Raw genomic sequence first — 27208 nt, forward strand, 5'->3', positions numbered from 1 at the left:
AGATATTGGTGCTAAGTGCTGTAGACACAAGGTAAAATGGTATATTTCCTGCTCTCATTAAGGGTTAGTCCAGCTGAAAGATAGTCATGCAAACAAATGGAAAAGTGTAGTTATTCACAAAATGCCATTGGAGGGCAGGAGGGGCCTTCAAGTTGGCTGAAGACACTGGAAAGCTTCAAAAAGAGATAAGATTTTTATATGGACAAAATTTGAAAGGCAGTGTAGAGAAAAACAATCAGTTGTATAAGGGTGGAGGTATTTGAAGTAACTTAAATTTTTAAAAATATCCTTGTTGAGATTTGATCCACATATTATAAAACTCACCCATTTAAAGTCTACAATTCAATATTTTCTTGCTGTGTTCATAGAGTATGCAAGCACCACCACAATCTAAGTTTAGAACATTCTCCTCATCCCAAAGAAATGTTGTATTTTCTCTCTTTCAAATTTCTTCCGTTAAATGTTTTTATAATAATAGAAAATCAAAGCATAAAGACAGAAACTTTTGATCTCTGCCATTGTGGGAAAGCTTTACATTGTGTGCAAAACAAACCACAAGTACATAATCGTGTCTTTATTTTTTCCATTTTATTAGTGACAAGGTAAATAGGTTATGTGACAATCTTCACAGATATCTACACATGTATTTAAATAAGAGAAGAAAAAGAAAGGAGTTGAGTTGAAAGAGTGAGGTTTAAGTGGCAACTAGTTCCTGTTGTTTATTGTATAAAAATCTCCAAGAGTATGAAACTTGATTTGCCCATTTTTTCCACACCTTCAAACCAGATGCAAGGATTTCAGCAGGGATATCTAAAATACACATAGACTCTAACAGAGGCATGGTACAACATGAATTATGAAAGTGATTGGCAATGCTATATGGGAAGGAAATACTCTCAGTGCATTGGTAGAGTGTTCCTCAAGTGGAACGGATGCTCAGGAACTGATGACTGGTGAGTTCACCTGATCTCAGGTGTCCCCCTTCCTCCATTTGCTTTCACATCTGAGGTGGCAGAGGGGACCACTGTGTGCATGATGATCCTCTGTCAAGTGCCTGTAGGTAGCAGTGCCCATCCCTCTTGAGAGGACCAGGACCTTGCTCCTTCTGGGTCCCAGTCTTGTTCTAGCATCTCTACTTTCCTCCAGCTGTCTATGCAACCCGGTTCATGGGGTCCTACACTTATGTAGCTCTAGGAGTTCTGAGTTTCTTCACATATGTTAGCTTAAAAGGCAATGGGTATGTTTTCCCAGGGACATTTTATGACCCCAAATCCTGAGGAGCTAATCCCTGTTGGCCCAAAGTCAGGCATGATGACAAGAGTTAGGGCATTTCTTGGGGGCAGAGAAACCTATTGGGCACTCTTCCAATTATAAACAGACAGCCAGCTCCCTGTAAAACCAATTCTACCTAGAGGATTAACATGGAAGACCCCCAGAGGCTAGTGTGGGACCCTCAAACTCTCTAAGGCACCTGTGGTTCTCACCCACAGTCAGTCATACACGCCGGGAGCCAGACTTCAGTCCTCACACACTTGAAACCGCTACCATGACAGGATTTAATTCACAAGTGGGAAAAATATGAACTGCATCAGAGTATTCTTCCATGTGCCTTGCATTTGGTTTCCAGTGAAGCTCTGCAGCTGTAGCCAAATGGCTTGCCTCCAGGTTAAGGCATGACAGAAAATTTAGTGTCTGAGTTTGGCTCATGTTTCAAATAAAGTGTGATTGTTGACATTGGGAATACAAATTTTCCAACTGCATTGTAAACTAAAGGATTTTGGTCTGCTTGCTCTATTATATGTAATATTCAGGATATTAATTTAAAAATAACTAATGCCAGTGTAAACATGCTTTAGATACATAGGTCTATAAAATATTGCACATAAATATAAAATTTGTTCAGCATTTCTTCATAGTAATTTTTCATTATCATAAAAAGGATACAAAATTGAGCAGGTTACATGAATTTGGCTGGTCAAGTTTACTTAAAAAATGATGACATGATGCACGGTTATGGATTATTTACAAGAGTTTTAAACATCAACTTTTTGTGATGGTTAAATTTTAGATGGTGCGAAAATAGCCTAAATAAAGATTAGTTTCCAAAGGTATGTACTATAAAGATTAGCAGTAGAAATGAGTAGTAAAGTTAGAATAGGCAATGGTAGATAAAATTCTTAGGAATTCCTTTTCTGGGTTCATCTCACATCTGCATAACTTTATATTTCTTTCCCATGTAAGCTTCACATGTCCTCCCTGTGTATATAAATTTGAGGTATAGTGGAAAAATAGGTATTTAATCCCAAGCTAAATATTGGTATTGCTTCTTATAGATATTAAGAATAATGCTTACCCATATTGTAAAATTGCTTTTTTATTAATGGACTCTAGAAATTTTACCATTACTTTTAATTACTAGACAGGTTCAGGAATACCTTGAAATTTATGTATTGCTAATTAAGTCAATAGGATTTTTGTTTCTATAAAAGGAACTATAAATACAACATTTGCAAAGCTAAATGAAGCAGACGTGAGTTCCTGGAAATTGTGAATAAAAGTGATTTCAGTTAGCAGGTGATGTAGTCTTAAGTAAAACTGTCTGCATTTCTTTAACACTGTCTAAATCCTGAAGAAGCTCTATTTATTTATTTGCACAAGATGGTTATCTTAGAAGGGAATTTAGTGAGTGATTTTGAAAACCAGCTAACCAAATTCTAATGTCCAAATTTTCTAGATGACCAGACTATCCGCCTACAGACATGGAAAATAAATAAATAAATTGTTATCCTCAGTTACAAGATCATCTTTGTCGTTTCAAAAGTACTTTCACAGTACCAACAACATATGCTTGTCTCCCTGAGCCATAACTTCATTAGAAACATATCTTTTCCATAGGGAGGTGTCAAATGTTCTGTTGGATGCAGTAGTGTTGGAAGGTTCGGTCCTAGTTCACCTTCTGAAGTCAATTGTGATTCAGACAGTTCATCTCTGTGGCTTGAGTTGGATTTACCTGGAAAGCAACTTCAGTTCCCATGCCCATTTCAGACATCTGCCAAAGACAGAACAACTAAAGCAAAAGACAACTTCCATGATTGCTAATGGTTTCCACAGTGTTGAGGACAGACGTTGCATCGCCCAGAAGGGTATCTGGGCTCTGTGGCAGCTTCTCCAAAGTGCAGCATAGAGGAGGTGACATTTCTGGGGTGCTTCCATTTCCTAGGTCACTGGCAGGTACAGGGAAATTTTTATTGAACCCTTGTGTTCCTTCTTTTCCTTGAACAGGACCAGTGTTCGCGTGCTTTGAGTTTGGGTTTTTCCTTTTCATGCCTCCGCTGCTTTCTCATCTGTCAATTGCTCCCTGTCATTCATATCATCTTGGGGGGGTCTTGCTCTGTCAAAGAATCCACACTATAAACCAGAGAAAAGAGAGCTATAAAATCAAATCGTTCTGGGAACGGGCTGAACTCCTTATTCTAAGGATTTTCACTTTCTGTGTTTTCTAAGGAAATCAGAACTCTGTGGATATTATCTGTCTGATTCTCCAAATGAGGAGGGGAAAGCAGAGTATTCTTTACTTGCAGAGAAGAATTCATTGAGTAGGGCAGAGTGTTTGGGTCCTTCCTCCTATCACGTTATGGTAGTGGGGTAATGTTCCTGTTTTGTATAATCCACTTGTGGACCTGGTGTTTTTTTCCTGATATTATAGCTGCAAGGCCCAAAGACTTCCTGTCTGCTTTTCTGGATGCTTTCTGGAGCCTGCAGAAGCACTAACTGCTGAAGTATACTGTAGCTACCTTGGAATGGAATTTTAGAAAAAGAGAGGAGACGTTTGCCTATCTCTGTACTTGTGGAACACATAGCATACAGAGGAAAAGTAGATTGATCATTTCTTTTAATCTCTGAACATCTTAGTGACTTTCCAAAGAATAACCATCAGCTTGAGGAAGAAGTGATTCTAGAATCTTCATCCTCCCATATTTCTATTAGTATTTGGTTTAGAAACCTGGAACATCAGTTCTTACTGTTTCTTACACTGAAGCCAAATTCACTGGGTTTCATTGAGAACTATTGAGTCGTCTTTTTTTTTTTTTTTTTTTTTTTTTTTCAGGACTAGTACCATATTCTGTCAATTGCTGTATGTCATAGTATCATTTATGGAAACAAAGATAGTGGAAATAAAAGAATAATATAAGAGTTTCTTTCTAAAGGCAATCTATGCTGTAGACTCTGTAGGCTCAGGATGGCACAAAACAGCTTACAATAATGATCAAGAAAGCCATATTTCACTCACATGGCAAGGTTTTCTCAGTTTACTAAGTAAGCCACGTAACTGTTTTAAAATTAAAATACACTATGATTTTGGGGAACCACAACGAAAGTAGTTAACTCAGATGTGACCAGATTAATTACTCTTATAGTTATGTAATTGTGACACTGTTCTTATTTTGGAACGGAAAGCTCTGTGAAACTGGGTAGTCATATTGGTTTTGGGCCAGAAATTAATGCCTTTTGTAGATTTTTACAAGAAACTTCAGTAAAACACATGAAAGAGTACATTAAATCGTCCTAATGGAGTTGGACTAATTGGCAAGAGACAAAAAAACAAGTTCCAGAATATAACATGCACAATCTATTTGGCCTGATAGTGCAAGTATCAGTTAATTACTATATTAATCGCATCTGCATAGTGCTTATAGAGAAACATCTCAGAGGATTGCTGATAGGACCATGTCAGTAAAAAAGCTTGAGATCTTGATCCAAGCATACTGGAAAGAGGATCACAGGTCTCAGCTAAGAAAGTCTTAACTCTCTCCATATTTATTTACAAGAAAACTCAAGATAAAAGCGGCATCAAACACTCTTGGTCTTCTTACATGTCAGCTATACACGCATACTAAGTTTGCCAAAACAAATATGATGCAATTTTCCTGTTATGCCTTTTGGTCTGTTAAAAATTCCCAAATCATTACTCTGGCATTGTCTTTCTAAATCTCTAGGTGTATCCTTGATAATCCTCTCAGTGGCTTCTCTAATCAACAAGAAAAATAAAAGAAATAAACTTACCTTCCATAAAGCTAAGGTTAAGATGGCCAGAACCAATAATCCAAGAAGTATTGCTAGTATTATTACCCATAATGGGATTGAGAAGGAAACATTTGGAGTTGCCCAAATAACGGATGTTTTAATCTGAAATGGAAAATAAAGCAAATGAGCTCAAACTCTTGGGGGAAATAAGGCAGTAATTACCACTATAATACTGGGGGGGGGGGTTCGTTCTGAAAAGTTCTATGTAATAGTTGAAATCATCTCAGGGGAGATCTGAATGTCTAAAGCACTCAAACATAGAATCTTAAAAACCAGCACATTCTCAGGTCCCCCAGGTTGGATGGAAGATCTAATTACAGACACCTGGTGTGTGTTTGGCTTAGATAAGCCCAGAAACCCTGACATGGAATTGAGGTAGACCAAGACTTAGAACCAATGAGGTGGAAAGGAATGACCTTAAATTGGGCTGGACCTCTTATGGCAGTAATGACTAAACATAGACCCTCCACAAGGCCAAGTCTGTCCACACACATTTCTCCAAAGAACTGAGCTAACCTCATTGAGAGGTGAGTTGAATTGGATCCATCAGACTGCTGAATATGGAAAAAAAGATTAGAAATCACCTAATCTAACCCCCCATTTTCCACATGAGATAAATGAGTCCCAAACAGGCTCAGTGAGCAAAGTGAATGCTAATTGTCCAGATGCATTGGGGCTGACTTCAATCCTAAGTCCAGGTTTCAGTTGCCAGTAGAACTCATTTTACTTCCCCACTGTTGCTAGGGAATTTGGAGGAAAAGGAGAACCTCTCAGAAGACCTGCATGCATCACCTCTCCCTCCCCACATGGGCAGAGCAGCTCTCCTGCCCACGTGCCCTTGGATAGCCAGTCAGCAAAAGAAGTTGTAGACGCCCAGACAAAACCAAGAAGAGGCCTAGCCATGATGCTAACACCCTCTGCCAAAGAAGAGAGAAGTAAAAATATTCTTGGATCTAAAATATCCTTCACCAAGGCAAGCCTATCTGTTTTTAAAGAGAAGTAAGCACTGCTCAGTTAAACTAGTCTAAGTTCTCCTTACTTTAAGTGTGCTGGTTGGAAGGATCATGGGTTGGGTCCCGACACCTGCTCAGGAGCTCTAGGCCACAGTTCTCTAACCTACCAATCAGGAGATAGTAGAAGCATGGCCAAGGTCAGTGGGTCTGGGATGAGTCCTGGCAGGACACATATGGGTGTTTTCGTAGCCTACACCCAAGCATGGGGTCCTGACCATGCTCAGCTCTTTCCTCTGCTTCTTAAATTGGAGCATCCTGCCTCTGTGCTTCTCGGCTTGTCTGGCTTTTCTTTGCTCCTTCATCTTGGTCCATTTCCTCTATGCGGTGGACATCCTGATGACTTAATTCACTAAATTCTCCAGCCCCAGATATCATTTACATCCAGACTAAACAAAGGCGTCAGGAGTAGAGAGACTGCTAGTCATTCCACATGCATAATGGTGCCAGGGACTTGAATCCCTGTTCTCAGTGAGAAAGAGGCTGGCCTTAATCTGCTCACCTTATCCCTGCCTACTTTGCATGCTAACTCTCGTTGCTGAGCAGTCCCTATTTCATCCAACACATCAGCGGGAAATGCAGCATTCCAAGACCATGCTGCGATGAGCCTCACCCCTCTTGCTGCGGTCTAAAGACAGGACACCTGGTACATGAAGCAATGCACCACAAGAACTCAAAGCAGTCATGATGCCCCTGGATTCTGTAGCCACGTAACTTATTCCACACTGATCCTTTACGTGTACATGGCTGCATGAGCAAGACAGAGACTGAGGACTTCTGAATCACCTTTCTTTATATTCCTTTCCCTTGGTGAATTACATCTAGTACCACCTATGAAAGCAGTGCTCAATCCTCATCGTAAGGTGCTCAGAGAAAGGACATGAAGTGGTCTTTCAAAATGATCCTAATATTGCTGGAAGCAGACTCTTACAGTTTCAGTAATGAGAATTTCAGAATTTTAGAACCACAAGGGATAGTAGTGATCATGTACTTACCAGCCAGTTACAGTGAGCCAGGAGAGAGGAAATATGGAGCCATGGAAAATTCTGAGGTTTCTTTTCTTTGCTTTTTTTTTTTTTTTTTAGATTTTATTTATTTATTTGACAGAGAGAGAATGTGTATGCACGCAGGCAGAGCAGCAGGCAGGGGAAGCAGCAGACTCCCCACTGAGAACCCTGGGATCATGACCTGGGCGGAAAGCAGTTTTAACCAGCTGAGCCGCCCAGGTGCCCCAATTCTGAAGTTTCTTATAACTGTTTCTTCCAACTGTTTCTTCCCCCTGAGTATACCTCTAAGTGCACCGAGGAAACAACATAGTTTCTGGCTATATTTGGTACATGTACTAGAGATCCCAAAATTTATCAATAGGTAATTTACACAAGGAACCATATTCCTGATTTACCTTATTAATACCTTAATTTGCCTCTCATGGTGTCATGTTAAGCATAGGAAGCCATCCCAGTTTATGGAGAAAGAAAGGCCAGAGGGCCACACACTGTTCTGTTCAATTTGTTAGGTTAGTAAAAAGTAATAGAGCTACCAGTGACTTTGCTGGGTTCCTTTGCCTCTTGGCTAGTATAGGTTTTGATGTTATTATCTAAAAAACTGGTCATTTTGTAGAAACAAGTAGGGAAGTTCACTTACAAAGAGTTAATAATGGTATGTGAAGGCTTTTTTTTCCCCCAGCAATGATGGAAAAATGTAAGTAAAATATTTAATTGAACAGGATATGCTTATTAGGGTCTCCCGAAGCAGAAAACAGCTTTATCGGTATAATTACAAAATCTATTGGCTTTTTGTTTACCGTTACTTCCAAAGTTCCTGACAGCAGTGTCTTAAAAACATTTGAGAGTAGATGATCCCTCCTGTCTTTTCAGTTCCAAAATTCTGAAAATCTCATCACCCAAATGGTCATCAGTCTGCTCCCAGTAACATTATGTTCACTTAGAAAATACCATGTTATTCCCTTTCTCTTGAGTATTTTACAAGTTAAGATTACACATGTCATGTACATTTCCTGTAAGTCATCATATGTAATTAACCAGGAGGAAAGGACAAAGAGTTTTAAAAGAAAGCAAACTGGAAAACTTTCCCCCTGCGCCTGCATTCTGCTTTTCTTGCCTGCTGCCTTTAGGACATCCACTTGGCACTTAAGCAGGCCAAACTTCTCAATCTAAAATGCAAGCAGCTGCAAAGACCTTCCTTGGCCCCTGGTGTTTTCCTAAACTTATCTAGGCTTTGCACTACATAGTCAAGAAGTCACTACGTTGAGGACAGTGGAAATACAGAAAATCAACAACAGTGCCCCAGAGCATTTCTCCGGATTTCCAGTGCAGGGGAGCTAATTGGTTGTTGCTGGAAAGAGATGGATAAAGAATCAAGGGTGACGCATCATTGGAGGAGTCATATGTGTCTTGGAAAGGCAGATCTTTCTGAGGACACATTGATCAGGGAGTCATATGACTTATTCATGTGTATAAATGCCAATGGGGCATTTCGTTTATGGGTGGAAACAGATAAAGCCCAACTTTTCCCGAAAGTCAATGCTCTGAATAAACTAGAAACTTAAACTATAAAGGCGAGATTACTAGGGAAAGACACTGGATCACTTTTATAGGGCCAAAGTTTATTTAAATTTGTAGTAGAGCTGTGGAAATTACAGAATGGTTTTGGGAACGGTTGCCAAGAAATAAAATGTTGGAAAATGCTAAAACTTTGTTAGTATTTATGTTTGTCTTGCAGCTCATTTCGATAAGCCCACAAGAAACTTAGGTACCCACTGGATAACTAATAGGGAGAAAAATAGGTCTTAATTTTCAGTTTCTTATGACAAAACACTGATTTAGTGTAATAATTTTTCATTCATTTTAAATAAGATTTATTAAATACCCCATGTTCTCTGAAGCTCTGTAGATATGATCATCAGCTCTAAGTTGAAACATTCTGTAACCCTGCTCTAGATCAGTGCCAGCCAATAGAAATATAATGTAACCCACATGTGTAATTTTAAGAATTTTCAGTAGCCACACTAAAAAAGAGGAGAGGTTAATTTTAATAATTTATTTAGCCCTAAATATCAAAACTATTATTTCAATATGCAATTGATACCAAAATATCCCCTAAACATTTTAAACTCTGCCCATTTTTAAAATGAAGTCTCCAAAATTTTTATATGTATTTTATATGTGCAGCACATAACAACAAACTAGATTTTCAGTGGTTAAAGGGAAATGTAGTCTCACAGAAAAAAACACAGCTGCATTTAATGGACAAACACCTTACACAGCAACAGTTTTTAGGTTTACATTTAAATGAGTTAAAGTAAAACTACTAGTTCATGCTCACAGTGGCCACCTCTCAGGTACTCACTAACCTCATGTGGCTGATTGCCACCACACTGGACCGCACAGCTCTAGAACATTTTGTATAATCTCACACAATGTTGTATTCGCCCATTTACCTAAGTCCCTCTTTATAAGAGTCATTCCTTAAGAAGGTGGTCCCAAGGCAGAAGGAAGGGTATACTGAGAACTAAAGTTTCCTTGAGAATATGGGCAAGCAATTACATATATCCACTGTTTTAAGAAAGAAGGGTAAGGTTGACTAACTGAAGTAAGTACTTAAAATTTAGGGAGAAAAACTCAAGTGTGTGCCAACTAATCAATAAACTGTTCCAGTTTATTTTCATGTATCAAGAACCTATAGCTATTTAAAGAAATGGCATAGAATTTTAACAATTCACTTATAATTATCTGCAACTTTAGGAAGTGAGATTCATAAATTTTAAGTGGTTCAGATTTTCTTAAAGTGATGCTAAGTAGGGAACATTTAATCTTACTTTCATCATGTCATAAATCTTGTTGTTCTTCATTATGGTTGAAAGACTATAAATAAATTTTTAATATGCCTACATTTTATCATTGACATTTATGATATGTTTTTGTATATTTTGACAAAATACTAAGGTAGGAAGAGAAAGCTCCCTTGTATTTGCAACTGTAATTAATGTTGACATCTGACAAAATCTTGTGTAAACATACTTCATAAAGGTCACAGGAATGTTTTAAATGAATATACCAAGATACCCTACCTACAGTGCCATTTAGAACAAAATAGTATCATAAGGTGGACCAGCTGGATGCAAATTTTAACAACATTTAAATAACCCCTGTGAGATAAGCAGTTTGAACTCCAAACAGTTGTTTAATATAGTAATTCCATTTTAAGGTTCTGAAGTTGTGCTAACAAATGAAATGGATTCACAGTTTTTGTATGAGGTTTTCAATAAGGATTCTCATGTACTCTTCTAATAACTACTGTTGGAGTTATACTAGACAATAATATTCCCTCCTGGGTATCAATTATGGAATTTAGCTTTAGTGGGACAACATATAAATACCAATGTTTGTTGCTAAGCAAAGAAAGTGTTCAAGTAACTGAATCCTGTTTTTACTGCTGTGCTGTAATGATTGAGCATTCAATCATAGCCCTTTGCATCAGACCACCTTTCCCTTATCTCTGAACACAGCAAGGGTCATGTTTCAAGAGTTCCTTACAAACACAGACATGGGGCAGGCAGTGATAGGGGGCGCTCTTTCCTTCAATGTGTGAAGCTCACATGGGGCTCCAGAAATGGTTGAATCATGACCATGTTGACAAAGGAATACAAACTAATTATCCCATGCAAGGGCGTAGGAAAAAAAGTCTCCTTACAAAAGAAGTATCTGAGAAGGTCTCCCCATTGGCAGAGTATGGATAGGAGCTGTTATGGTTCAAGCTAGTCCAACTGATAGAGCACCTGAAAGCCATTCCCTTTTGCTGCATTCTTTTCCAGATAAAAATGACCTTTGAGAAGAACTCACTTAAAAAAAAAAAAAAAAAAATCAGCCAGCTCAGAGCACAGTCCTCTCAAACCAAGCCACAGGAAAATCATTTCCCTACAGCACAGAGCAAACTATCCACCAGCCAGATCTCCACTCTGTCAGGTATTGGGAGACCCGACAGCACCTTCATTCCTAAATGTTTTTCCAATAACCTTACCATAAATTATGTGGTAAATCATCCACCTCAGATAATAGGGCTTTTAAAAAATACAGTGACAAGGGTGGTGGGGATGGGAGAAGAACATGTATCAGATTATTTTGTGGATCTTTTTGAGAGGAGTTGAGAGCAGCAGGCTGTCACCTGTGGCCAGTACAGAAAGACCCAACACTGTTGACGGGATTGGCTATAACATATGTTTCTGGTATGGAACACATGCTCTGAGAAAACAAAGGGACCCAGATTTATCTCCCTGAAAGAGACAAGCCTTTGAACCTCTTTGGATGAACATTCTATATTAAAACCCAAAGCCTCTGTCTTCTAGGTTGAACGTAAATCCAAACTACAGCAGACATCTTGTGAGGGAAAGAAAGTTGAGATAAATGAAGAAAGATGTGGCCGTGCTTACTTTAAAATGCCACCAAAATTTATGAAAATATTTAGACATTTCCAGGCTGGGCTTCTTTGACTTAACCAGGGAGGGTGAGACATTTTGGGAGGGTTACTATTACTGAGACTTGAGGTGTACCTTGTTCCAGGTATAATGCAAGGCTTCAGAGACATCATTTTACTAACCTGCTCAACAATGCTTTCAGGTGAATGTAATAGCCTGAGGGAGGTACAGTGATTCCCTGAAGATTTCCTAATCAGAGTGGGTGGAGCCAGGATGAAACCCAAGAGAATGTGTGTGTGTGTGTGTGTGTGTGTGTGTGTTTAGTAATATAATCCCATTTTTGTTGTTTTTTATTTTTCAAATTTGATTTTTAAAAATGTTCTTAATTTACCCGTATAGTATATTCTTAGTTTCAGAGGTAGAGTTTAGCGACTCATTAGTTGATTATAACACCTAGTGCTCATTCCATCAAGTGGCCTCCTTCATGCCCATCACCCACTTATCTCGTCCCCTGCCCCTCTTCCCTCTAGCAACCCTCAGTTTGTTTCTGAAACACGTTTGAAATGTGGGTCTTGCTCTGTGTTGCCTGGCCCCGTACTAGAGAGTCCTAGTGCTTTTATTTAATTTTTAATTTTTTTAAAAAAGATTTTATTTATTTGACAGACAGAGATCACAAGTAGGCAGAGAGGCAGGCAGAGAGAGAGGGAGGAAGCAGGCTCCCTGCTGAGCAGAGAGCCCAATATGGGGCTCAATCCCAGGACCCTGAGATCATGATCTGAGGCTCTGCCTCTGCCTCTTCCTCTGAAGGCAGAGGCTTTAACCCACTGAGCCACCCAGGCGCCCCTTAAGGGTGAAGCCCAACACAGGCCTTGAACTCACAACCCTGAGGTCAAGACCTGAGCTGACATCAAGGGTCTGATGCTTAACCAACTGAGCCACCCAGGCGCTCCTCTCAGTACTTTTATTTTATTTATTTATTTGCATATTATACTCTCAATGATGCTGAAAAAGCATTTGACAAAGTACAGCATCCTTTCTTGATCAGAACTCTTCAAAATGTAGGGATAGAGGGTACATACCTCAATATCATCAAAGCCATCTATGAAAAACCCACAGCAAATATCATTCTCAATGGGGAAAAACTAAGAGCTTTTCCTCTAAGGTCAGGAACATGGCGGGGCTGTCCACTATCACCACTGCTATTCAACATAGTACTAGAAGTCCTAGCCTCTCAGTGTTTATAAAGCACAGTGCCAGGGTTTTACCCGATAGACATCCTCAATCCGGATAGTTGCGGTGAGGTCTTAGCATATATGTATTTAAAGTTGCCTGGGTGATGATGCTTTGGATACTCAGGGTTGAAAATCACTAATCAAAGGATTCATCTAATTTAAATTGCTAGAAGTAGATTAGGCTAGAAAGGTTAAATTTTATAACTACATTTTAAGACCTAGGCTGATAAGATGTCATGACAGTATCAACTTATATACCACACCAAGCAGTGCTTCTCAGACTGAACTGTGGACCTGATGCCTGTGATAAAATGCAGGTCCTGACTCAGCAGGTCTGGAGTGAGGCTTGTTTCTGAATTTCTGATGATTTCCTAGGTGATGCAGAGGCTGTTATCTTCAAATTGCACTGCGAGTAACCAGGGTTCAAGTCGGGGTTGTATCCAGGGAAGGACCCAGAGGTGAAGATTTAAATCTTACTATTTTTCCCAGAACTCTGGCTGTGATCATCTTCATTGTAAACTCAGGGTTTGGGTGACTGTGCCTGCTCATCCTCTGTCCCCTGTGTCTGCATTCCCTCTCTGTGGCCCTGCCATCTGCTGAGGATGACAGCAGTTGTATGGTGATAGAGACCCCCATCAGTAAAGTTTAATAGCCCCAATTTAAAAATAACATTTCATTCAAATGAAGCACATAGTGTACTCTTTTTTTTTTTTCCAGCTGAAAATTCTAGTTCTTTGCATGGAAAGGAAAGATGACTGGGGTCATCCGGTTGTCCCTAAGGAGGAGATTCCCCCCATCCCCAACCCCACCTCACTCCTCATGCTGTCTTTAAAATTAAACAATCAGGACAATTGCATTATAATCATTGCTATCTGGACTTCTTCCAAATAAAATCTCTTGCTTAAAAAGTAGTATTGGGGCAGCAGCTCTTCCTGCCCACGGGTCCTGTCCCCGTGCTTTAATAAACCACCATTTTGCACCAAAGATGTCTCAAGAATTCTTTCTTGGTCATCGGCTCCTGACCTCAGCCCACCGAACCTCACCTAGGTTCTAGAACCTCATCATATGGTGTCCCAACGTGGGGCTGTGAGTCCTTACATTTGGACTCTGAGCTTCAGTGCAAAATTGGTGAGTACTTTCTCTTTCCTTTTCCTTTAGTCTCATTTCAGGGGCTTTTCAAGGAGTATGGTCTTATTGGAACACTTGGCATGTCAGTTGCTCAGGCTGTAATCCTCCAGCCCGTGGCTGCTCTACGGGGAGGAGAGTATCTGTTTTTTGGCTGTAAGTTAGTACCCTGGCCGGAATGGAAATAAGACCTAGAAACTTGATACCCTCTCTTTATTCCTGTTCTTACGTAAAGTTGTCTCTCTTGGGCACGGGACAGCCACCTAAGTCACCAGGATGGCTGCCAATCTTAAGACTCCTGTGTGAGGTTTCCTCCTGATAGATCTAATGTGATCCCCTCCACATCCCTGGTCTAGCCACTTCTGGCCGAGAGACCTCCACTGGGAGCCGGCTGAAACCAGTACCCGATTGAATTAAAACGCAACCGGGGACAGTTTCCTGGGGAAGTTGGCTGCAAGGACCACATGTGTTGGAATGTCGCATAGACCATGATGGATTTCAGTCTTTACTGTTTCTTGTCAGTGTCTTCTACAAACTGCTTATACATTTGAAAAATAACCGAATAAACGAGAACCTTATATCCTTAAAAAAAAAAAAAAAAGTAGTATTGGTCCTGTCCTGTGATTTTTTTGAGTAGAAATTAATAAGTAAATTAAATAAATAAATATAACTATCAGTTTAAAAATTTGATCAAACAATACTAAGTCATTTCCAGATGTAGATAAGAAAATAGTGATCCAGAGAAGGTAACTTTCCTCAAGTCAATATAATAAGCACTTAAACATAGCACAAGATGAATGGTGATTTAAAAAATAAGTATTTAATGAAATTATTGTGCCTCTATGTTTTTCAGATACTCACTGCTATGCTTCCCTCTGGGAGCTTTGCTGGTTGATCTTTATAAGGCATCTTCTTAACTTTGAAGGACACCAGGGATGCAAGAGAATAGGGATCATTTTTTCTCTGAAATTAGAAATATTTATTTCAATGTATTCCATGCAAATATTTTTAAAATTACACAGGAAGGAACATTTTAAAAAGTTATAGGAAACCATACAGTGGTTTTCAGTGTTTTCCATTTCCAAAGCAAAATGTCATTTTCCTTCTTTCTTCTTTTCTCTCTTTTAAAAAAATGTTCCCTATCCAATCATGTATCATACATACATCCAAGTACCCTTTGAGGCATCCATCCCACTGTCCATCCAACTGCCCATCCAGTTATTCATCCTCTTCTCAGTTCTAAAAAGAATTTGTCTTATTAACAAAAGACTTGGTACAATGAACATTAGAATAAAAACAGAAAGAGTCCTAGAAAGGGGCAAGCACAAGGATTAATATAGTTGCTGCTAGTGAAGAACGAAGGGGAGATAGAATGGGTTATAAAATTCTTAGCATTTGATAAAGGGAAATATTTTAGGAGAGAGACTGATACTAAATTATAAAGAAATTTATCACATTTCATCTTGTACAGAAGACCCAGAGAAGGCTTAGTCTCAGCACTGTTAGGATTTTGGGGTTGGATGGGGGACTGTCCTGAGCATTGTAGGATATGTAGTACTAGTAGACTAGTAGTATCTCTAGTCTGTACCCACTAGATGTCAGCTCTACCCCACCTCTACCCCATACCTCTACCCACAACTCCACCCCAGTTGTGACAACCAAAATGTCTCTAATTATTGTCAGTGTCCCCCATGGAGCAAAATCCCCTTGGTTAAGAACCACTGACTTAAAGCCATAGAATTTTTGATAAAACTTTGCAGCAAAAAAATCTTTTGTTTAATTGGTTCTTATATAAACTGTTGATTAAAGTCAAAGGAAAATATTTAAGACTCAGTCAAGGAAGGCCGTTTTGAGAACATAAATTTCTGTGGTTCCCCACCATTTAACTTAAGACAGTGATTAGAGCTATCTAGTCTTGGGCTGTAACTGGTTCATAATGGCTCTTAAGAGCAGACTTAAAATTTCAGGAATTTTGAGTATCAATTGTCAAACAGAGCCATTATTAAACTTCTATATATGTAGCTTTCAGAAAATTATATTTTTAAAAAGGCAATACACACTCAAAAACCCAGTATTTATTAAATGTTTTGCTGTATTTTACTAGTACCTATGCTTTTCATAGTCTGTTGTACCTGGAAGGGGAAATACTATATGATGGTGTGCTAGTGCCTCTCTTCCCAACTCCAGATTTGGTGACGTCATGCTGGCAGCTTAAAATCGGGCATGGTGGGAATATTTACACCATGGGAATCAGCAAATGCTACACACTGGAGCTTTCCTCCCTCCCACAGAGCAGTTTATTAAACATTCATCAGTACTTCACCATTTATAATCCAATGTTGGTTTCCTAAGGCCAATCCATCAAGTTGGACTGTATAATTTTGTTTACATTTTTTTTGCAAAGTTTTTTTTTCCTGTGGCTGAATTTTTTTCTCCCGTCAATAAATCCCATTTACTCTAGATGATAAGGACGGGCCAGAGTACATAAAACGTTTAAATACTTCAAGTCACTGTATCTTTGGCTTTTTCCTTCTTTCTACCCTAACATTCTAAGATAAGTAATTTTATTCATTTGGAAAAATTATTTTTTGGTTATTATTCTTTGGATGTTTTCTTGTCTCCTAGCTTTTCCATTTTTAACTGAAAGTTGAAGTGTTTTTAATTTTTTATTTATTTATCTTAAATTTTATTTTTAAAAGATTTTATTTATTTATTTGACAGACAGAGATCACAAGTAGGCAGAGAGGCAGGCATAGAGAGAGGAGGAAGCAGGCTCCCCGCTGAGCAGAGAGCCCGATGGGGCTCAATCCCAGGACCCTGGGATCACGGGAGCCGAAGGCAGAGGCTTTAGCCCACAGAGCCACCCAGGCACCCCTGAAATGTTTTTTAAAATGTGGAAAAACTTTGCTCATAATCTCTGGCATGTATTTGGTGATTTAAACCAATTTTCTCTACTATCCTGGCTGGTAGGCACAGAAGGAACATGACTAAATTCTGGTCATGAGATTCTACATCACAATTATATACTCACAGGTATGTCCATGCTCCCCCAAACTCCAATGAACAAGTTTTCACTAGTCTCCAGGTTCAATTTAAAAAATTGATAGAAAATAATTGTCTTGCTCCCGAAGTTGTATTTTGAGGAACAAATCAGCAGAGACCTCCGTCTCTGTCTCAATTCTAGATGGGAAGTTTTGTCCTGCCTGATTCTGCATTTATGAATATGAAAGTTTATTAATGAGTAAAAGGTGGGATTTGAACTCTAGAATGTAGACCATGGAGAAACATATTTCTGAGGGGATTTCTATTCACCTCCTTCCTTTACCCCCTCTGCTCTTGGCCACAGTTTGATTTTCCCTTATGTTTTACTTTATCACCAATCCTTAGTATCCTTTCCAGTGGTTCACAACCCCTTGGGTTTTGCTGAGCTTCAGAAACAACTGGCATCAGGGTCAGGGATTCTGATTCAGAAAGATAAGGAAGAAACTATATTTGTCCTACATTGTTTGCAATTTTGATCTTGTTTAACTTATTATTTGTCTCTACTACTTTTCTCCTGAACAAGGTTATATAGAAATGGAGGGTATAAACCATGGAATATAGTGTTTATATCTTCCACAGCACCTTGAACAGCGTCAACCCTGGCCAACTGATCATGTAAATGGACAGTGAATGAACCTTCCCACCCCACATAACATCCATTTGATAGCACCTTATAGAAGGTTTAGTTCTTTCAATGGTTGAATTGGACTCCCTCCGCTATCAACTATATTAGAAAATTCCAGAAGTTGTAAGAGAGGTAGTGACATAAAATGGCGGCTGTGGTTCATGAATATGGGCTGTTGACCTGCCCCTCCACTATTTGATTCAGTGATGCAAACTGACACAGTCTGGGGCCGGAACAAATTAAGGTGGTAGGCAAAGAGCCTGCAAACAATACATCTCATAGATGGAACTACTCTTTATTTTAAATTATTCTCCAAAACCAAGGTTTCTTTCATCCTCTTCAGTAGGAAAATGCATTTATTTTTTCATTTTCTAGATGCTCTGGTGCTCCAAAGAACGGGGGACGTAAGCAGTTAGGCTACGGTCAGCTTGGGCGGCCCCAAAGATACGCTAGTCTTGTGACGGCAGGTCAAAGGCATGGCACAGGTAAGTATTTAATTCATGAACGACAGTTAGGAGCACAGTCATATTATTGATTCCACTTTCAAAGTTGAATGCTTTCAGCCAGGGTCTTCACATAACAACTGCATTTTTCTTAGGTTTAAAAGAAATCTCCTCTTCCATATAGCAATCTACTCATGTCATAGCAATCACTGCCATACTGCAGGCAATTTAGGTTTGAGAAAGCAGCTGGCGTTAATATCCCTTGACAATATCTTGGACCTTCAGCCAGCCCCAGCTAGTTACCAATCCTCAGAAAATGCCCTGCTCCTCTGTCACTGCTGCATGATTTTGACCATGGTTTGCAGCTCACTAGCTGCTTCTATTCTGCACTTTTGCATAATGATTTGCTTATGATCTTGGTACTAATAAAAATCCTTTAGCTGGTAACAAGTGGAGAGTGAGGCTTTTGAATTGGTTAAATACATGGTGTGGCTGGTAACATCTTGAGCCCTTCCACTCCGACCTTCCCACTGTTTAATTCCTTTTCAAGAATTCTTTTTGACCACATAGGCCATATTTAAGTACTCAACATTTGCCAGAAACAAAGCCTTATATGATGACAAAACCCAAGCAATTACTGGTAAAATCTTACACTGTGAAGGATTGTTTCCAGCAACAATCACAGGACAGGGTATCATTTAGGACTAATCTAAATAAAATCTGTTTCTGACCAGTTTGCATGTTCACCAAGTGGACAGAAACAAACATAATGCAGCAAATCATGTCATGCAAGAATTGTAAACTTTCTAGTTTGGATTAGGAAGGCAGAAAATGTTTACCTCCTTCTGGATTGCATGACAAAACCATTAAAGACCTCCAGTATGTAGTATATTCTTAGAGCAGGAGAGTCAGGGAGGGAGTGAGGGAAAGAGATTGCAGTAAGGAAGGCACTCTTCTTTGGCACTCAGATTTCAAGACTGGAATAAGCAGAAACTGGGCATGTGGAAATGTGGGCGATGGCGGTGCATAAATGCTGGTGACTTGAGCCACTCTTTCTCATTTTGGTTTCGGCTCAGGTCATGATCTGACGTGGGTCATTAAGCCCCATGTCAGGCTCTGTGCTCAGCAGGGAGTCTGCTAGAGATTCTCTTTCTCCTTCTTCCCCTCTCCCTGCTCTCTCTCAAAGAAGTTAATAATCTTTAAAGAAAATACAGTAATCACATTTCCCTTGACTGTGGGGTCATACTGATTTTAGTTCTTCACCAAAAAGTTATTCTCCCTTATTTTAGTAGGATGTGATGCCCAAAGTAATAAAAGGAATGTATGGTTATCACTGAAGACTGTATGGGCTTGGGAATTCAGTGAGACTGCTCTCCTCAACTCCTCAACTCTGAGATAGGAAGTAACAACCTGAAAGCAGAGTAACCACGAGCAAATTGATGGAAAGGAAGTGTTACTTGAAGAGGTGCCTGGTGCATAGTTGGCACTCCATGGTATTTGTTTAGTGAATGAATAAATAATGGTTTAACTAAAAAAAAAAAAAAAAACCCAAATCACATAAATTGTGTACTGCACTTATCTCTGGTACAGGCATTTAAAACTGGGGGTTATTTTGCCCCCAAGGGGACATTGTCAATGTCTGGAGACAGTTTTGATAGTGCCAGCTGGGGTGTGGGTTGCATCTAGTGGGTGGGGGGCCAGGGATACTGCTAAACATCCTATAAAGCACTTCCTATAAAGCATTTTATAATCCTATAATATAGGTCCCCCATAATAAAGAATGACCTGATTTAAAATAGTATGCTGAGATTAAGAAACCCCACTTTTGGTTAAAGAAAAAAAAGCTTCACAACCACCATTTCAAAAATACCTTTAACTTTCTCTGTATTTATTTTAGAAACAAAACTAAGATTTGTGAGACTACAGAAGTATTTTGAATCCCAGAAAACATGAAAATCCAGAGCTATTAAATTCTGTATTTATTAGTTAGACTCAAAAGCATTTTACCATTTGATTTTCTACAGTGCAGCGAGCCAGCTGAATTTTTTAGTAGTTAAAATATGAGCAAGAATGCATAGATTTGGTAGGGTTTTTAATTTAGCTTATTGTCCCCTTTCTAAATCCTTTCTAAACAACAAGATCACAACATATCACTTAAATAATACCACTTAAATAAACAGCTCTTCCCAAATGGAAAAATTAATTTGTTTAGTATAAAAAATCTTAAAACTTTAAAATGCACACCGTCCACAGAATTATCTGTGGCAGCGTGAGATGCCACAGTACAGATACCCTGAGGCAGCCAAGAACTTACTTATCACACTTATGTGGAATATCACTGAGATGTGTCCTTGCTGGAGCCCAGGCTGTGGGAATATCCCTTTTTCCTTCTTCATTTATTTCTATTTTGATCCTTTTGGGCATACAGCTTACACTATGCACTTGTACTCACCATCATTCTGCTAATATTTACTAAAGAACTACTATGTACTGGGTGCTGGGTAGAAAGTGGTGAGCTAAATAGATTTATTGGAAGCTAAGTTGGTGTCTAAACGTCTTAGAGACTCAGGATATTTACATTGTCTTCACCTAAAAGATGAAGGATTATTACTCAGCCATAAAGAATAAGGAAGTCCTGCCTTTTGTGACAACACAGATGGATGAGAAGGGCATTACACTAAGTAAAATAAGTCAGAAAAAGACAAATACTATATGACATCACTTAACATGTGGAATCTAAAGAAACAGAACTTAGGAATAGAGTAGATCAAGTTGTTGGTTGCCAGAGGCTGGCGGTGGGGGGGCAGGAATGGGATTGGGGAGATGCTGGTCAAAGGGTACAAACTTCCATATACAAGATGAGTGAGTTCTGGGTATCTAATATATAATTAAAAATACCATATTGGATTCTTGAGAGCTGTTAAGAGAGTAGATCTTTAAAGTTATCACCTTCCCTACACACACACACACACACACACACACACACACACAAAGGTAATTACATGAGGGGATGGAGGTGTGAACTAACTTCAGTGCAGTGGCCATTCCAAAACATATCCATGTGTCCAATCATCATGCTATAGCCTTAAACTTCCATATGTTATATGTCAACAATGTCTCAATAAAGCTGGAAAGAAAATGTCTTCACCTGATGGGAAAGATGACCAGCTGATCTTAGCTGAACATCTCCATAGATGTGTCTTAACAATTTTAAAAATTAAAAACATTAAAATATGTTTAAAATTTTAATAAAAATGTTAAGTTAAAAATTAAAATTAAGTCTAAAATTTTTAAATGAAAAAATTCAGAATGTTTTAAATTTAAAAATTAAAACATTTAAAAATCCCTTTTTGGAAAACTTCCTGCCAATCTCTTAAGGAGAGGTTCCCTTGCAAGTATGTGTTATTACCTGGAGGAAGGTCTTGGCCCATAACCGTGATCTGACTTTTAGGACGGCGCTTTCTCCTCCTTCTAGCCTCCCCACTGCACAGGAGATCTGTAAGCACTCGATATTTGTACAATTCTGCAACAAAGCAAAACAAATAAAACAAAATAACAGCAGTGGTGGCCAATCAGTGTCTTTAAATTGTAGTGGAAAATCAACATTCAGTTTATCTGCGCTGCATTTTCTCAGAAGTCAGCACCTCATTCATAAATCATTCATTTAAATGACAAACAATTACACAGAAACAACCAAGAGAAAACACAGTTCGGTAGTAATGATGCATCAGTTTTACTGGTGGTGTAGAGATAAAATGGAACGTGAAATACGATACAAGATTTAAGCTTTTTTTCTTTCCTAAGGACTTGAAACAACCCTCCTGCAGCAGTGATTAGATTGTTCTGTTTCAATTTCATTACTCAGAACGTGGGAAGACATTTCTTATAGACACTTACAACACTTGACCCTGGACTAAGCAAGTCCTGAAAAGGCTTCAGAGGAAGCTCCCTGTATCTATATTATCTCAAAGGCCCAGTGTTCTCAACCCATTTTTTTCTAAAACATTCTTCTCTCTCAGTTACTTCTTGGTGATAAAACAGAATCTTCTTCAAGTTCCATCCATTAAGCTGTTTTTAACCTAGTTCCTAGTTTTGCCAACTTACAGTGGGTAACTTTTACTCTATGAAATGCATGTTCCAGGGATGTATTTGTTATGATGACATTCTACCTGTCAAATCATATTTTCCAATTAGATCCAGTATTTGGATCCAATTTATTTCAATTTATTTATTTCATTGAACCCTTCTCGTCCATTTTCTGTGTACCTAGGTACAGGATGGTACTTCTTGAATTGTACTCTGTCACTGATTTGAATTTCTTGAGTGGGTTATGCTTTATTTATTTCTCATGTCTCCAGCACTGGGCTCTGGCCTATTGATGCTCAGTAAACGTTAGTTTATTGAATAGTGTGAGGAGGATTTAATGGAGGCATTTCACTTTAATGAAATTGCTAAACCACAGAGTAACTTGAGGGACATATTGCCATGAAAATCTTTTCCAAGAACCTCCAAATTCTCTAAAAGCAAAGCAATCAGGAAGGCATATCTGATAAATTCCAGGGAGGTCAGACTTCGACATGCTGCTTCCAAATTCAGGTGGCAGGGCTGTTCTTGTTCTACTAGGGATTGGGGCACTGAGGTGTTTGGAGTTTTGTGCCTCCGGCAGGAGCAGATATCCTGGAGGCACTGCAGTCCATGTCCCCTGTGAGGACCCTCATGTTTACCTACATGTCATTACTGACATGCTGTGTATCTCCAGGGCCACCCTCTGCAGGCAAAGGAGGCAAGTGAGAAGGAGGTGATTCTTAGAAGCCCCCCTGGAGCTGTTGGTCCTGGTGAGCTAGCTCTGTTGGAGGATTCTGGGGAAAGATGAATCTTGAAGGGTGAGAAAGAGTGACCTAGCAGTCTAGGCAGACAGGGACAAGACCAGTGCGAGTTCAGAAAAGTGGAGAAAAGGGTACTCGGGGCCAGGGTGGACAGATGGAAATGAGAGAGGAATGAGAGAAAGTCTAGGTGGTAAGAATGTTCCTATTGGAGTCAGGGAGTTTAGATTCTATTCAGAAGGTCCCGTTTAAGCAAGGGCTATGATGGGGTTTGGGTTTTAGGGGCAGGTGTTATGGGAGGCAATAATAGGGAGAGGAGAGTGGGAAGCAAGGAGGGTGACAAGGACTTTTTACAAGAGTTCAAGGGAGAGGGGAGGAGGCCTTGAACTAGGTATGGGAACAGAGAAGGGGAAGATGAAGTTTGGGGAAGTTCAGGAAGTAGAATAGGAGTTGGTGACAAATTGGAAATTGGGATGAAGGAGAGGGAGGACTGGAGGGAGCCCTTTTGGCTTGGGGAACTGAGTGGATGGGCACTGACATTACTGAGGAAATTCTAGAGGAATTCTAGAGGAAAAGCCCATTCTGGGGGTCATGGAGATAGAGTTCTGGACATGTTGGGGCTCGGGTGGCTATCAGGCATCCAGATGAACATAGATGCTGAGCCCCTCAGGTCTAGAGTGCAGTAGGGATGGCTAAGATGGCAGGAGGCCTGTAGGCATGGCTGTAGTTCATGACCATGCAGAAAACATTTCCCTGAAGGAGCTAAGTCGGTGGCAGAGGGGAGAGACCCGAGGTTGGTATCCTGAGGTACAGGGACATCTGAGGCTGGGCAGAGTAGAAGCCCACAAACAATTCTAAGAAGGCACAGGCCAGCAGACTGGAAGAGAACCAGGGGAGAGTGTTTTGTGGGAGGCCAAGGGACAGGACAGTTTCAGGAAGCGGTTAATAGTATCATAGGCTGAAGAAGGTTTGAAAGATAAGGTTTCTGTAAGCTGAGGAGGGAAGGGACAAGAAGAGAGTCTGGCAAGAGGAGAATGTATGGTCATTGTAAGAGCAGCAGGGGCCTGAGATGAGAAAGACCAGGACGTTTTTGGGCGGAGGAGAAATGTATTTCAGTGTGGCACATACGAATTTTTCTTATGCAAATTGGAAATTATGATCCCAGCACAGGATGTTGGCACTTTGCACTTTCAAATTCCTAATCAGAAATGGGATTCAGTAAGTTGTTTTTAACTAAACAAAAACCGTAGGAGGTCTTATTGAACTTTTGATTTTAGAATAAACTTTGTATAATCACTTTCTATCCAGAACTGTTTTGACTTGAGGACATAAGGAGGCATATGATTTGCAATTTTTGAACCAATAAAAGACAAAAGAAAATAAAGCACGAATTAACAAAGTCAGAAATGGAAATCAAGAATTGCTTTGCTTTCATCTGCAAGTAATAAGTTTCTATGATACTCAGGAATTAAAAATAATCTTACATTAAAAATCTTTAATGAGAAAGAATGGGTCGGAAAAAAACCTGACCCTAGAACTGAAGTGCATATAATTTCCTTTCTTTCTTTCTTTTTTATTTTTTTTAAGATTTTATTTATTTGACAGAGATCACAAGTAGACAGAGAGGCAGGCAGGAGGGTGGTGTGGGGGCAGGAAGCAGGCTCCCTGCTGAGCAGAGAGCCTGATGCAGGGCTCGATCCCAGGACCCTGAGATCATGACCTGAGCTGAAGTCAGAGGCTTTAACCCACTGAGCCACCCAGGTACGCCAGAAGTACATATAATTTTCAAAAGAATTTTAGTTATTGATCACCTCTCCTGCCTTAGTGTTGTTGGTTCCTATATAGGTTTGGACACTAGTTCTCCAGAGGGCTTTCACATTGATACTGCATATTAGAATTCTATAGATGCCTATCATTGTTTTCTTTTTTCAAAATTTATTAAATTTTTTGTTGAAGTATAACTGACATATAACATTACATTAGTTTCAGTTGTATGACATAATGATTTGATATTTGTATATATTGTGAGATGATTGCTACAGTAAGTTTCAGTTGTATGACATAATGATTTGATATTTGTATATATTGTGAGATGATTGCTACAGTAAGTCTAGTTACTATCCAACACCACAAATTTATAGTTTTTTTTTATGATCTTGAAGAGCTTTTAAGATCTGCTTTCTTAACACCCATTGAATACACAATACAGGATTGTTAAGTGTAGTACCATTCTGTAGGCCACATCCCCAGGACTTAAATCATTGTTTTCCATTCTATCGTTTCTCTTGGAAACTTTCTTTAAACAATAATATGTGGGTTTTTATTAATTTATCCTAAACTGAATAAATTATCCTAAATGAATTCATCCTAAACTAAGAGTACTCTTAGGTTTTGAAAGACATTACCATGCCATAAAAATTTATAGGGACTTGAACCAAAATCTGCCCTCTGCCATAGCTTTTTGCCAGGTAACTTTAGGTACTTCTATTATAATAAACATTCCTCTCTTGATGTAAGTTTAATTGAATAAGTTAGACTTGCTCAATGTACGTTTCTGTCCATTTCCTTGTTTGAAACTTCTTATGAATGTTAGAACATATTCAAGACACATTAAAATAAGACATTTTAGCCTCTTTCTTTTTTTTTTTTTTTTTAATTTCAGCCTCTTTTAAGTGTGGAGTTTGTTGGTATTAACATTCACCTTGAGATGAGTAAGAGAATCAAATTTTCTGAAAATACTGACTCTTAAGTACTCTCCACAGTTTTGCAAAGGTTTGACTAAGCTCAGGATAGATCTACCACAGTTTCCCGTGCTAAGACTATGCAGGGTTTGGGCCCAGGAAATCCGAAGACCCCAGTCTCATCTTTTCTGAATCAGCAGAGGAGTCTGAGATGCAAGGACAGGTGGGACCACCACCCACCCCAACCCGAACCTCCTGGCCCAGCTCTTTCCATACTCTCAGCGCTCAGTGTTTGGGAATGGGCTCACAGCAGGAGCTCTGTGTTCTGCAAATGCATTGCATGCCATGTTTAGGTTTTTAGCATTATTTTTTTAAAAAAGATTTTATTTATTTATTTGACAGAGAGAGATCACAAGTAGGCAGAGAGGCAGGCAGAGAGGGAGAAGCAGGCTCCCTGCTGAGCAGAGAGCCCAACCCGGGGCTCGATCCCAGGACCCAGGTCATGAGATCATGACCTGAGCTGAAGGCAGAGGCTTAACCCACTGAGCCACCCAGGTGCCTTTAGCATTATTTTTCTACTGTGGCCTGTGTGGCAGATTTAGAAGAGTGAAAACACTAGAATGCAAATACACCTTTGTCCACAGGGAAGAGTCCCTCGTTTTCAGGGCTCACATTTCCTGTTGTCAAAACATGGCAGGCAGATCTGAGCATTGAATGAGATGGAGAAACAATAGTTGAAGTTCAAGTCTTCTGTGTTTGAGATTTCTGTCCAATCTAGTCTTTCCTCTCTGATTTGCACACACTGGGATAACTCACCAGAATTTTTGCAGGGCTCTGTCTGTGGGGCTCTGGCATCTGCACATCTCTCTTTCTGACAAGATGAGGGATGGTCGAATTTCGCAGAAAGGCACTCAGCTCGGGGGTGTCCTCTGGGGAGGCAGCGGGCTGCAAAGAGAAAGCAAGAGATACCTTGTCACCTTTTCATTAGCCTTGAACTCCAGGCATTTTTTTTCCCCTCAGAGGACTAGGAGTCACAAGAGAAGCTGGACCCGTCCTGATTTACCAGAAGTGTGTTCAACCACAAAACGAAATAGATGGGCAGGAATAAGCCTTCCCATTCTCCAATCATAGGAGCGCCTGAAGGATGGGGAATGCATTCCTGGAAAGTTTATCTTGTAAGCATGAGATTTTAAGTAGAAGTGATTCCCTCAGAAGGAAGTGACTTTTCAAGCATGGGTCATTATTTTCCTGTTACTTTTCTCTCATCATATATCAGTGCTGGTGAAACGCAGGAACATTCTGTGTGGTGGGACAGATCCTCAGGTGGCAGGAAAGTGAGGTGCTGGCCGTAGGGAAAGAGATGTAGTCAAGGACCCAACATCAGCATGTCTGGCCCCACACTCCTGAAATTATAAGAAATGCTCCCTCAGGAATGGATCGAATTCTAATAAAAATGAGTTTTCCGAAGCATGCCACATGAACGTTATGCTGTAAGGGAGCTTGTTTAGAGCCCAGAGTTTGTTTTGTGAGTGTTCTAGAACTCAATGATTTTATCTCAGACTCCATGCTTAGTACATCTGATAGCTGAATAAATATTTTGAAAGTGCCAATAAATCACACATAATATTTCATTAAAATTCTTCATTTAAGACTGACTGAATATAGAATCTTAATTTCCTGTCCCTGCCCCAAGTCCCCCCCCACACAT

General features: G+C 39.5%; 1 protein-coding gene across 1 annotated transcript in view; it reads right to left on the bottom strand.

Annotated features, from left to right (window-relative positions):
- Positions 1-569: 569 nt before the first annotated feature.
- The window catches only part of ITGA8 (integrin subunit alpha 8), a 172504-nt gene continuing 145865 nt past the window's right edge, over positions 570-27208 (bottom strand). The window contains exons 26-30 of the mRNA XM_082739047.1: positions 26317-26445; positions 21406-21519; positions 14748-14849; positions 5065-5187; positions 570-3408 (exon numbers count right to left, since the gene is read on the bottom strand). Of these exons, the coding sequence (XP_082595173.1) occupies positions 3322-3408; positions 5065-5187; positions 14748-14849; positions 21406-21519; positions 26317-26445 (555 nt within the window). The 3' untranslated portion in view covers positions 570-3321. The remainder of the gene's footprint in view (positions 3409-5064; positions 5188-14747; positions 14850-21405; positions 21520-26316; positions 26446-27208) is intronic.

The sequence above is a fragment of the Mustela nivalis genome, assembly GCF_964662115.1.
Source record: "Mustela nivalis genome assembly, chromosome: 7".
Lineage (NCBI taxonomy): Eukaryota > Metazoa > Chordata > Mammalia > Carnivora > Mustelidae > Mustela > Mustela nivalis.